At 41.9% G+C, this 12665-nt stretch overlaps 1 protein-coding gene across 2 annotated transcripts in view; it reads left to right on the forward strand.

Annotated features, from left to right (window-relative positions):
- ass1 (argininosuccinate synthase 1) overlaps positions 1-12665 on the forward strand; it is a 189227-nt gene that overhangs the window by 98191 nt on the left and 78371 nt on the right. For both annotated transcript variants that reach the window (XM_059993723.1, XM_059993722.1), the window contains 2 exons: positions 3990-4080; positions 9409-9493. In XM_059993723.1, coding sequence (XP_059849706.1) covers positions 3990-4080; positions 9409-9493 — 176 coding nt within the window. The remainder of the gene's footprint in view (positions 1-3989; positions 4081-9408; positions 9494-12665) is intronic.

The following is a 12665-nucleotide window of genomic DNA, read 5'->3' on the forward strand; positions in this document are numbered from 1 at the left end:
TTACTGAGGACAGCCTGCACAACTCAACTATCAGAGTACATAGATGCGATAGTTTTAATTTTGATTAAATTAAAGTTTAAACTATTACATCTGCTCCGTTTTAAAACGGGTGGTCTGAAAACACAGATCCTGCCGAAGGGTCTTGGCCGGAAATGTCGACTGTTTACTCATTTCCATAGATGCAGCCTGGCCTGCTGAGTTCCTCCAGCATTTTGTGTCTGTTGTTTAGATCTCCTGCATCGGCAGATTTTCTCTTGTTTGTCAGTTGTTACTGCCCCTGCTTTCATTCACATTTTATTTTGTAACTATTGTGGGTTTTGTATTTACTTTGATATTTGCCCGGGAGTACATTTCTATGATGAAAAATGCTGGTGACACAGCAGTAATGGATCCAATCAATAAATGTGTGCTCTCAGCATTTTATTCCCATTTTCTGTAAAAATGCATAATTATTTCTTTCAAGTTTGCCAGATCAGAACGTCTGGAGTTTAGTTAAAACTTTGCCAGTGCTGCTTTGCAGGGAGGAGGTACAGGAGCCTGAAGGCACCCAGTCAATGTTCTCCTCCCCTTCTCCGTCAGATTTCTGAATGGACAATGAACCAACCCATGAAAGCTATTTGCACTAATTATTAATCTTATGTTAGTTACTGTCTGTTATGTGGCTGGCATCTAGAGCAGCATTAATTATATATCTTATTGAAATTTATAGCTGTTTTTATGTATTGCATTGTACTGCTGCTGCAAAACAAGACATTTCACAACAAATGTCCGTGAAATTAACCTGAGGCTGAGTCTAATTCTAAAGTCCGTTGATGAAAGGGGAAGAAAATCTTTAATAACCATTTTCCCCCCTCTTCCTGCTTTTCTAACTTTTCCTCTGTGTGAGGCAACCTATGATTTTCCTTCCTCTGCGATATAAAGGTTGAGGTTCCTTAGCTTGTACCCTGTATCACAGAGACAAACTAACCCGTATCTGTGTGAGAGAGCTTGTACAGTCGGCCCTCCTTATCCGCGGATTCAACCAACCGCAGATCGGGAAAACCCGGAAGTTCTCTCTCCAGCACTCATTTTTTGAGCATGTACAGTCTTTTTTCTTGTCATTACTCCCTAAACAATACAGTATAACAACTATTTACATAGCATTTACGTTGTATTAGGTATTATAAGTAATCTAGAAATGATTTTAAAGTACAGGCAGTCCCCGTGTTATGAACGAGTTCCGTTCCTGAGTCCGTCTTTAAGTCAGATTTGAAGTCGGAACAGGTACATCCGGTATTATTTAGTGTCAGTTAGTCAAACGTTTTTCTTAGTACAAAGGTATATAGTACGTATTTTACCTTTCTCTGCATATAAAACACTTAAGAAATGTATGTGTTTCAATAATCAAACCATTGCATTGCTTAGTAATAATGGTAGCTTTCATTGGGGCAGGGCCTTTCACATGCTCCATTAAAATTGTTCCGATCGTTGACCGACTGTAGCCTAACGCTTTTCCAATGACTGATGGCATTTCACCTCTTTCCGATCGCTTTATTATTTCCAATTTATTTTCAATCGTGATCGTGATTATTTTCATGAACAGAAACACTGCAGATTCAGAGCTGCACCGCCAGGTCCTAATGTCCACCGCACCGAGCATGTTAAATAAAGTCCGGGATTCCGCTGGGTCCTAAAGACCACCGAACTGAGCCAGGTTAAATAAGGGACTTGAGCATCCGCGATTTTTGGTATCCGTGGGGGGGGGGGGGGGGTGGTCTCAGAACCAATCCCCTGCGGATAAAGAGGGCTGACTGTACTCTGTGAACATTTTACCTACTAAAGTGAACACAGAGTGTATGTTTGTGGTCTTCTGTTTCTGTAGCCCATCCACTTCAAGGTTCAATGTGTTGTAATGTGTGGTCATTTGAGTTACTGTCGTCTTCCTGTCAGCTTGAACCAGTCTGGCCATTCTCCTCTGACCTCTCTCGTTAACAAAACATTTTTGTCCACACAACTGCTGCTCACTGGATGTTTTTTTTGTTTTTCACAACATTCTCTGTAAACTCCAGAGGCAGTGATGCATGAAATCTCAGGAGCTCAGTATTTTCTGAGATACTCAAACCGCCCCATCTGGCACCAACAATCATTCCACTGTCAAAGTCACTGAGATCACATTTCTTCCCCATTCTGATGTTCGGTCTGAACAACAGCTGAACCTCTTGACCATGTCTGCATGCTTTTATGCATTAAGTTGCTGCCACGTGATTGGCTGATTAGATATTTGTATTAACGAGCAGGTGGACAACTATAGCTAATAGAATGCCCATTGAGTGTAAGTCACATAGCGGCATTAGGAGAGACTGCAATGATTGCAGAATGAATTGACAAGTGAAAACATCTTAAAAAAGCTTTCTTTTTGTCTTTTTGCACCATTACATTTCTTTCGAATCTACAATGCTGCAAAATGGTGGGGGATTGTATAGTAGAAGCTCCTTTTAGATAAATCTGAGGCACGCAGTTCAAATATTTAGTCATCTGTTATTCCATAGGTCACTGCTTCAGTCTTTGAACCCTTTGTCGAGTGTGAATTCAACTACCTGTGCAAGTTCCATTATTTAAGAACAACACAAGAAATGATTAGGTTTCTGCTCAGATTTTCACAAAACATTTACTTCAAAATGGTTGGAATTTTCACCATGAACTCAAACTAAATTGAAAAATTTCCAAGTGTTTTTTTTTTCCTCTCACAAACTGAAGTTCCTTCTACTTAAGCAGTGCCTTGACTCTGGTACTGAAATGCTATATTAAGTGAAACCTTCAGGGGAAACTCACTGATGGGAACCTGTTTATTAAAGGGAACGAGGTAAAGCTGAAAGTATATTGCAAAAGTTAGAGCCAGAAACTATTTCAAGAAATAGTTCAAGAATCTATTTCAAGAAACAGCAATTTCATGAATAATGTTTGGTCTTAGGACATAGAATGATATAACTTAGCACAGGACCTTCAGCCCATGGTGTGCGAACCTATTAAGCTATTCTAAGATCAATCTCTGCCCTCCATTTTTCTTTAATCCCTCTCAGTGTCTCTTAAATGTCACTGATGTATCTGTCTCTACCCCACCTACCTCTATACTTGCCCCACCTTAAAATGATGCTCCTCCTATCAGCCATTTCACAGTTCAAACTAAATTTATTATCAACGTACACACACGTCACTCTGAGATTCATTTTCTTGCGGGTGTTCACGGTAGAATAAAGAAATACAATAAAATCAATGGAAAGCTACTCACAAAGACAGGCAACCAATATGCAAATAATCGGTGCAAATACAAAAATAAGTGCAGAGAACATGAGATTAAGAGTCCTTGAGAGTGAGTCCATAGGTTGTAGGAGCAGTTCAGTGCCGAAGTGAGTGATTTATCCACGCTGTTTCAGGAGCTTGATAGCAGTTCCTGAACCAGGTAGTGTGGGACCTAAGGTTCCTGGACCTCATTCCTGATGGCAGCAGTAAGAGGAGAGCACGGCCTGGATTGTGGGAGTCGTTGAAGATAGATGCCGGTTTTTTGTGGCAGTGCTTCTTATCGATACGCTCTGTGGTGGAGGGAGCCCTGCCTCTGACAGACTAGGCTAGATCCATCACTCTTTCAATGTCTCTTATCATCTTATACACCTCTATCAAGTCACCGCTCATCGTCCTTCACTCCAAAGAGAAAAGGTTCCGCCGGCTCGTCCTATCCTCACAAGACATTCTTCTGTTTGAAATTGGCCAGCACAGGCTCTCCTCAGATGGGAAACAGAATTTTTTTCAGCCTTTTGTTATATTACTGCATAGTGAATAAACTACAGGTGTTGGGGAAAATAAACACAAGCAGTCAATCTTCCTCTCTCAAAATGATTTAAGTACCTCCTAATATCAGAGCACGGATTAGCGATTTTGGAAGCCTGACAATATTTTAAGTGTGCATTTGAAATATTATAGCTGAAGTTGATTTTCTTTTGCTAATATGACAGAACCATGCACCAGATGGTATGCTGACAATGACAGTTGACCCAATAAAGTCCACGGACATTCCTGACAAACTGGAGATTGAATTCAAGCATGGTAAGGGCTTACTTTATTCCATTTTTTTGTGGAGGGTGGGGAATGGAGGGAAGATATTATATAAAACTAGCAGGCAGCCATAATTAGTTTCTGAACTGCAAAATTAAAAATAATCAATATCTAATTTGCTGGAAAATAAACTGACACAAGGGCCTAAGTATTTGCTTTCTTGGCTTGTCACTCACAACTTTGGACGGCCCATGATTTCCTGTCCATTTAAAATTAATTGCAGGAGGAATTTGCATTTGTATAACATTGTAATTATTGGACATTGAACTTCAGCTGGGACCTAATCAGTGATTTATGACTATTTGAAGTAACCATGGCTTCGCTCCTTGTGTGTTAGTGTTCATAAACCCATATGTTTTTTTGCCAGTTTGTCATATGGTGTTGAATTACATCAGAAATGAAGTGTCTGTATACCTCGTCAAAGCTGCGTCATTTCGTTTGTACTGAGTTAATATTCATTATTTAATCCACTTATTCTAAGTACTTTCAATCATCACTTTGTCACCTTAAGTTTCATTTCACCATTTATAATTTCCTCAGTCTCCATCCTCACGAAGGCTAATACTATTCTTGCTATGTTGGAACTTTCAATCATTTCACAAACTTCAGAAAATGCCCCATATCACAAAGTTTACATCAGTAATGAAAAGTGCATTAGTCTTAATCCTGTTAGCTGATGCACCTCACTGTATACTTAATGGATTTCAATTTTTCCAACCAATCTATTGTAAAGCTATTTATCAAAGGCCTTTCACCACGTCAAATGCACAGCCCTCTCCCATCAGTGCAGGATTATTCCTTTGAAAAGCTTAATCGAGCTTGGCAGATACTACAGACCTACATTGGCTGTCATTCATTAACCAAGTGGCATTAATACCACAGCTATTGGGCTGTACTTACTAGATCTTGGATGCAGTGTTTCTGACTTCTCGGTCCTCTGGCACCACTCCCATTTCAAATGATGATTGAAAATTTGTCTCTTGACCTTCCCTCACTGTCCATCCTTAACTTCCCTCAACACAGGAGGGTGCACTCCATGAGCTCGTGGACATTTTTTGATTGAATAAACTACGGTTTCTATTCCGTTGTTTTTGTCCTCTCTGATTTTTCTGTTTTTTCTCTCCTACCTTTTCTAAAACCTTTCATAGAACATAGACCATTACAGCTCAGTACAGGCCCTTCATCCCACAATGTTGTGCTGACCTTACAACTTACTCTAAGGTCAATCAATCAATCAATCAATCAATCTCCTGCATAGCCCACCATTTTTCTGTCATCCACATGCCTACCTAAGACTTCCTTAAATGTCCCTAAAGCAGCCACCTCTAGCACTGCCCCTACACGGTAGTATAGTGCTTAGCACAATGCTTGACAGTACTGGCGACACAGGTTCAATTCTGGCTGCTGCCTGTAGGGAGTTTGTACATTCTCCCCATGACCGTGTGGGTTTTCCACCGAACACTCCAGTTTCCACCCACAGTCCAGGAATGTACTGGCTGATAGGTTAATTGGTCATTGTAAATTGTCCCCTGATTAGGCTGGGGTTAGATTGGGGGATTGCTAGGTGGCATGGCTCGAAGGCCTCGGCCCAAAACGTTGGCTACTCTTTTCTCAGGGATGCTGCCTGACCTGCTGAGTTCTTCCAGCATCGTGTACGTAGTCCCAGAAAGGCACTGTAGCTCAATTTAAAAAATATTTAAAACCAGTTAAGTTTCTTTGCACAGGAGAAATTTGAAGCAAATCTGAGGGTGGAGTTTTTCTACAAAAGGTGCTGAATGTTTGTGAGGAGTTGACAGTGGAGGAGGCAGAGACTGATACAATCACAAGGTTTAAAAGGATATGAATAACGTGGGCAAATGGAATTGGTGCAGACGGACATCACTATCATAATTGACTTGAAGGAGAGCATTCTAACTGGCTGCATCAGCGTCCGGTGTAGGGGCAATGGGCAAGGATCAAAGTAGATCGCAGAGAGTTGTAAACTTAGTCTGCTCCATCTTGGGTATTAGCCTCTGTAGTATCCAGGACATCTTCATGGAGTGATGCCTCAAAGGGGCTGAGCCCATCATTAAGGACCCCTTTCCCCCAACCAGGACATGCCCTCTTCTCAGTGTTACCGTAAGGTAGGAGGCCCAGAAGCCTGAAGGCACACGCTCAGCAATTCAGGAACAGCTCCTTCCCCTCTGCCCTCTGATTTCTGAATGGACATTGAATACATGAACACTACCTCACTATTTTTTTCATTTCTATTTTTACACTACTGTTTAACTACATATACTTAATGTAATTCACAGTTTTATTTCTCTTTTATCATGTATTGCATTGTACTGTTGCTGCAAAGTTAACGAATTTCACAACATAGGCTGGTGATACTAAACCTTATTCTGATTCTGATAGGACCTAGTTCTGTGCTGAATGTTTTTCTGATTATACGTCACCCATAAATGCCTTTTCTTACATGCATTGCCCCTCATTTACCACTCAGGCAGTGTCCTCCTTTCCATCTGAATCTCTCCTACCAGCCTAACACTTATCACAGTCTGCCTCGCTGCTCTCAGTTGCTCTAGTTATCCAGGTTGCCATCTTTTCCTCCTCATTGGCCGGTACCAGATTTCCCTTCTCTGTGATCTTCATTTATCTATTTGCCAGAAGGCGAGCTTTCTCTTCTATTGATATTTTGGCCAGTGGGATTGTGATGTCATGTGGTAGGCCTCTCTGCTTAACCTTAGTGTCAGGCTTGCATCCGCCCAGCATCTTCAAAGATGTGATGCCCAGAGCCCTACTCTTTGGCGTATTGTAATAGTTTGATTCATACTGATCTGAATAATGCCAGGTTTTTATTAATATTATTGACCTACGAAGTTGCATTCTGAAGAGCTTTCACTATTAAGTTTAACAACATCAAATTTTCATTGTCTTCAAGCCATAAGAACACTGAGCCACTGAACGTTGAGCCAGTTCTGCCAAATTCGATCCTCTTCCTGAATTCTTCACTTCCATCCGATTCCCATAACAATTGAATTTCTTTAAGTGTCCAAAACTCTGTCAGTATTGACCTTGAAAGTACTGAATGTGCATCCACGGCCACCATGGGTTATTGAGCATTATGAAGAGTCATAGTCTTTTGAGTAAGAAGTCTTCTCTCAGTCTTAAATTTTGAACCCCTGGTCCTGCAGCAGTGTCTCTTATTTCCAGCTTCTCAGGCCAGAAGAAATGGCCTTTTCAGTATCTATCCTATCGGTTCCTATCAGATTCCTGAATCTTTCAATGTAAGAAAACCTCTCATTCTTCACTCAAACATTCAGAGGTAAACTCTTTTATCCTTGGAATCAATCAGTTCGGTTAAACTGATACAGCCAAGTCCATCAGAGGCAAAGCCCTCTCCACCACCAAGTATGTTTACATGGAGCAGCATCTATCATCAGACACCCCTACCATCCAGGCTTCTCACTGTCCGGCAGGAGGTACAGGAGCCTTAGGTCCCACACCACCAGGTTCAAGAACAGTTGTCACCCTTCAACCATCAGGCTCCCGAACCAACGTGGGTAACTTCACTCACCCCAACTCTGAACTGATTCTATGCCCTATAGTCTCACTTTCTTGATCCTGTTACAACTCTTGTTCTCTTCGTTTCTTTTTATTTGCTCAGTATTGCATGTTGGTTGTTTGTCAGTCTGTCTGTTTATGTAGTTTTTTGTGAAATTCTATTGTATTTCTTTTTTCCCTGTAAATGCCTGAAGGAAAGAAAACTTCAAGCTAAGTATTGGTAATGTAGATGTACATACCTGGTAATAAATTTGCTTTGAACTTATTTCACAAATTGTGAATTTGAACACTTCACAAATGAGAATATACTTAAATAAGAGATTATGATTGAACTGTTTTAACGTGCTCTTCCGATCTCTGTCCCTGGATAGTAAGCTGCCTGTCATTGTCCCAGTGTTTCCACAGAAGCTTAAGGATTGCAATCTTGTCATGCATTGAGTTCCTCACCTTTGCTCCAGATTCTTCCTAAATTCCCAGATGCTTCCACAGAGAGTCCAAGAAGCTCGATCCTATCCTCGCTTGTTATTGCATGGGCTTGAGTAGCACCACGTCCATTTTCCAGCCCACGTGTGAAGCTGGCAATGCTTGAATAAGGCTATTTTCAGTTATAGCATCGTCTACCTACTCATCAGTACGCTCCAAAAGTAGTGGGGGCCACATTATTACTAAATGGGCGTAAATCTGAAAACCCCTAAGTTATGATGTTAACTGAATATTAGGTGATCACTTGACTGTCAATTTAAAAAAAAATACATAAAAATGGAAGCATCTTGAAAGTGTTACGTTATTAAGCGTTCCCTTTAACACTGCTTTTATATTGCGTTTTTATTTCAGAGTGTTTTTCTACAGCACTATTATGTTAACAACTTCTGTGTCTGGGAATGGGTGCACCAAAATCTAATACATTTTAATGGCTGTCATGGACTAAGCCCCCCTGCTATAACTATTCATCTAAGAGTTAATTTATTTGAAGTTTTAATCTAATTATTAACTATTTTTCAGACTTAAGTAGCATTATGGACAACAGGATGACTATGTTGGTGCTTGCGAGGATGAGTGGTAGACAATAGCGCAGGCTCAAAAATTTGCCAGGGTTTAGTAATCATTAATATGGAGCTTACATTTTGTGGAGAAAAGGCTAAAAAGGCTATTTTACTCTGATTGCCGTGCTAAATGCTAATAAGGTAGACAGATGGATGTGAAGGAGATTAGAGACTGGCTTTCTGCTTCTCCCCCTTCCAAACCCCCAACTGCTTCCTCTTCCATTTATTGCTCATTTCGTGCAGCTATTAAGAAGGCCAATGACATCTCCTTTTTTTTGCCTGTTTTGGGCAATGATTAATTCATGGGGTTATTCCCCTTGATGGACTTCTACAGACATTCACCTTTGTAGGGCAAGATAATGTAGAGCATGTGTGCATGCCGACCGTGCACTGTGCGCTCCCCTCCATTTATCAGCCTGAAAAAGCCTATTCTACTCGCTCATTTGTCCAGCCTGCATGAGGTACTGGTGGGACAGAAGGTGCTGTGGCACACACAATGCCGAAGTGTGAAATTTAATTAGTAAAGGGCCTGGCCATGATTTCACGGCCAAAAAAGAAAGGAGGTTTTTTTTTTGTCTCGATACAGCTTCCTCAGCCAAGGCTCACTGAGTTCTTAGTGACGAGGGTATAGTCATAGTTCATATTTGTCAGCCCTATTTAATGCACCATCCATGAAGTTATAGAACCTAGGCCTTAAAATGCTTTCTTTTTTTTCCCTGTTGTGTTGCAGGTGTTCCTGTCAAGGTCACCAACCTGGGTGATAAGACCACTTACAGCTCTGCCCTTGAACTGTTCATGTACCTCAATGCAATTGGGTAAGGCAATTACAAACGTTTTCAACATAGAACTACACAGCAATTTATTTCCCTTTTTACTTATTACAGTACACGGGAGTGCAAACCAGCCTTTCGTGCCAACAGACCTGCTGGGAAGCTTGAAATGCTTCATGAATTTTCTTATTTAGCGATGCAGCACGAAGAAAGCCCTTTGAGCCCTGACAACCCCAGCCTAATTACGGGACAATTTACAATGACCAATTAACCTACCCAGTGTGTCTTTCGACTGTGGGAGGAAACCGAAGCACCCAGAGAAAACCCACGCATTCCACGGTTAGGATGTACAGACACTCCTTTCAGGGCATGCTGGGACAGAGCTCTGGCGCCCCAATTAGCAAGAGCGTTGCACTCGTTAAGTTGCTGGAATTAATCTTGGAAATACGGTTATAAATATTTTGCTCCAATTAAATCCTTTTTGCATGCCTGTTAAAACCAAACTTTGGATGGATCACAAACTTATGCAGCAAGTGCGACATTCCTGTTTTATGACTCGAGTGCGGAAGGGTTGGAGTTTGCCCGCTCCTTTGCAGAGAAAGAGAAGAAATATGGGGGGTGGGGGGGGGGGGTTGAGTTGGTGAACAGAGCATGCTGGCCTATTCAGAGGAAGTGGTAACTTGGACAAAGTAGAGATGGCAAATTAAGACGGGGGGGGGTGGGTTTGCAGCAATAACGATATGCTTAACGATGACACTTAGCACAGTACGTCAGTGCTGTAGAAGGGATTCGATGTGTGTGTGTGTGTGTCTGTCTGTCTCAGGGGATTGTGTACAGATTACATAGATTTAAACATCCTATACGGGAAGCTTTCGGTATTTAGTATCGTTATTAGTTGTAGCAGTTGTTTTATCTGCCCAGCTCTGTAACCACTGACACCGATTCTAGTTTAATTGAGTTATATTGGCCCAATAATAACAGTACAAAGATCTGCACTGGTCCCACAGCAGGAGTGCAGTGAAAAAGACGTTCCAGCGCCTACTGGAATTTGCACCAACTCCACGGTGTCCAGCAGCCTCCTGCCATAGTGACGATGACAAGGCGGCTAGATCCTTGCATTTTATCGCAGTTTCTTTGTACGGGGCAGAAGGACTACCGGTCCATTCCAAAGAACAGTTGGAGGGAGGCATCCTGGCACAGCAGTTCCCCCACCCTGGTACAGATCCCCAGGGCCATGCCCTGAGATGGGTGGCCGGCCTGAAGTTTAAAGCATTGTTGCTCATCTTGCAAAAGGTGCTGGAAATTGCAAGTTCCAGCAAGAACAGGATGCCTGCAAGAAAATATAGCTCGGGGGAATATGTAGTGACCTATACATGCTTAGATAATGAACTTACTTTGAACTTGGAGGTTGCAAGCAAGTGTCATCCAGTTAGTTCATTACTGGTGATAATATTATCCAGACTCTACTGTTACTCAGCTGCAATATGTGTCAAAGTAACGACACTAAAATATAATAACTAAACTAAATGGGCCTCAAACGTATCACTCTTACCACTCAAGCATTCCTCTTATTTATTTGTGTACAAGGAGAACAGCATGGTTCCCTGTCACCCACACCGTTCTCAAGTCTGAACAGAAAACTGCTAGTTTTATACAGAACTAGTTTATTAGTTACTGATATTAATCATTGTAAGTTGTATACGTTTCAATTCCTTACACGCAAGATCAATTTCCATTCACAGTAGAGGTGCTAGAGTCAATCGAAACTTCGAGCAGACAGCCGATGATACTTTAATGTTAGAGAAGACAATGGCGTCTTAGCTGTTGGGTGCTTCAGATCTTTCTGTTTTCCCATCTGCCACGGCTGTCTCACTTCAAAGGCTTTACTTGACCACAACTGCCCCAGCCTGTCTTTATCTTACTGCAAATTCCATACATGGACTGGGAACTGGCGGGCTACCCCCAGCACATCCTCAGGTGAGCTGGCTGTGATGCGTGACGCAGTTCATTCTGTGTCTCCAGGTGATAAGTAAATCTGAGATTTGATCCTAAAAGGTGCATCTTTCAAAGAGGGCATAAGGTACGAAGAAGGTGTATAGTAGAAATTCACTGAACGGATACTAGAATTTAAAGGATTAAGCCATGGACACTGTGAATACATTCCCTTGCATTTGGAATTTTTGAGAACGTCCAAAATTAGATCTGTTTGTGGCAAAAGGATTTGATAAAATAGGTAAAAAGAAGCAACTTTAGGGGGGGAGGGGTTGGTTTGAGTGGAGTGGAATCCACAAAGAGAGTACGTAATCTCCAAATTAAATTCAGACTAATTAGAAGTGAAACCGTTAACCATCTTGAAAACAAGGTAGCGGGAATCTCTTCTCAGAAGAGCAATGGGTGTTGTGTTAATTGAAGAGACATTGACGGAGTTTTGTCAGTTTTGTCGGGTCAGGGTATTGATTAGAGTTGAGGTATATAATGGCCGTTATGTAATTGAATGCTGGAGCATGCCCAAGGGGCTGAAGGGAGCAACAGTGAGTCATAGAGAGCACAATTAACTTATATTGCCTTCTCGGAGTAGGGTGAAATGTCAGGAGAATCACAGCCCTTAATTAGTGTTCGACAAGAAAGACCAGGAGTGTGGCCAGTAAAGTTTTAGAGGTTCCAGGCTATCAAATACTTGCCAACTCTCACTAACAAGGCTTGTACATCTGGGCAAAATGTCAATTAAAAGACAGGAGTCAAGAGTAAAATTCCCCCCCCCCCCCCCCCACCATAGGTAACATCATGGGAAGAGAGGAATGCTAAGAAAAATGATGATCTTATATTTTTAATCATCATTACATGGCTGAAAATTGACTTTAGCCAGAGTGAAACAAGATAGCAGCCACTTAAAGTCAAAGAATTACAAAGACATTGGGGCTTCACCCGCCAAGTCTAATCCGACTATCAACCGCCCACCTACAGGAAGTCTGCACTCATCCCACACGTCCTCATGGTTTCTGACACTCACCTGTAAACTAGGGGCAGTTTAATTGTCCCACCAGCCCGCACATGTTTGGGGTGCAGAAGTAAACTGGAGAGTCTGGAGGAAGCCCCTGTGGTCACAGGGGGAAGGTGCACCAACAGCACCCAAGGTCAGGATTGAACCCAGACGGCTACACCACTGCACTCCCCAGCCCTTTCCCAAACAGCACTGGCCAACCGCCTCCAAGCAGGG

Source organism: Hypanus sabinus, chromosome 18 (genome assembly GCF_030144855.1).
Source record: "Hypanus sabinus isolate sHypSab1 chromosome 18, sHypSab1.hap1, whole genome shotgun sequence".
NCBI lineage: Eukaryota > Metazoa > Chordata > Chondrichthyes > Myliobatiformes > Dasyatidae > Hypanus > Hypanus sabinus.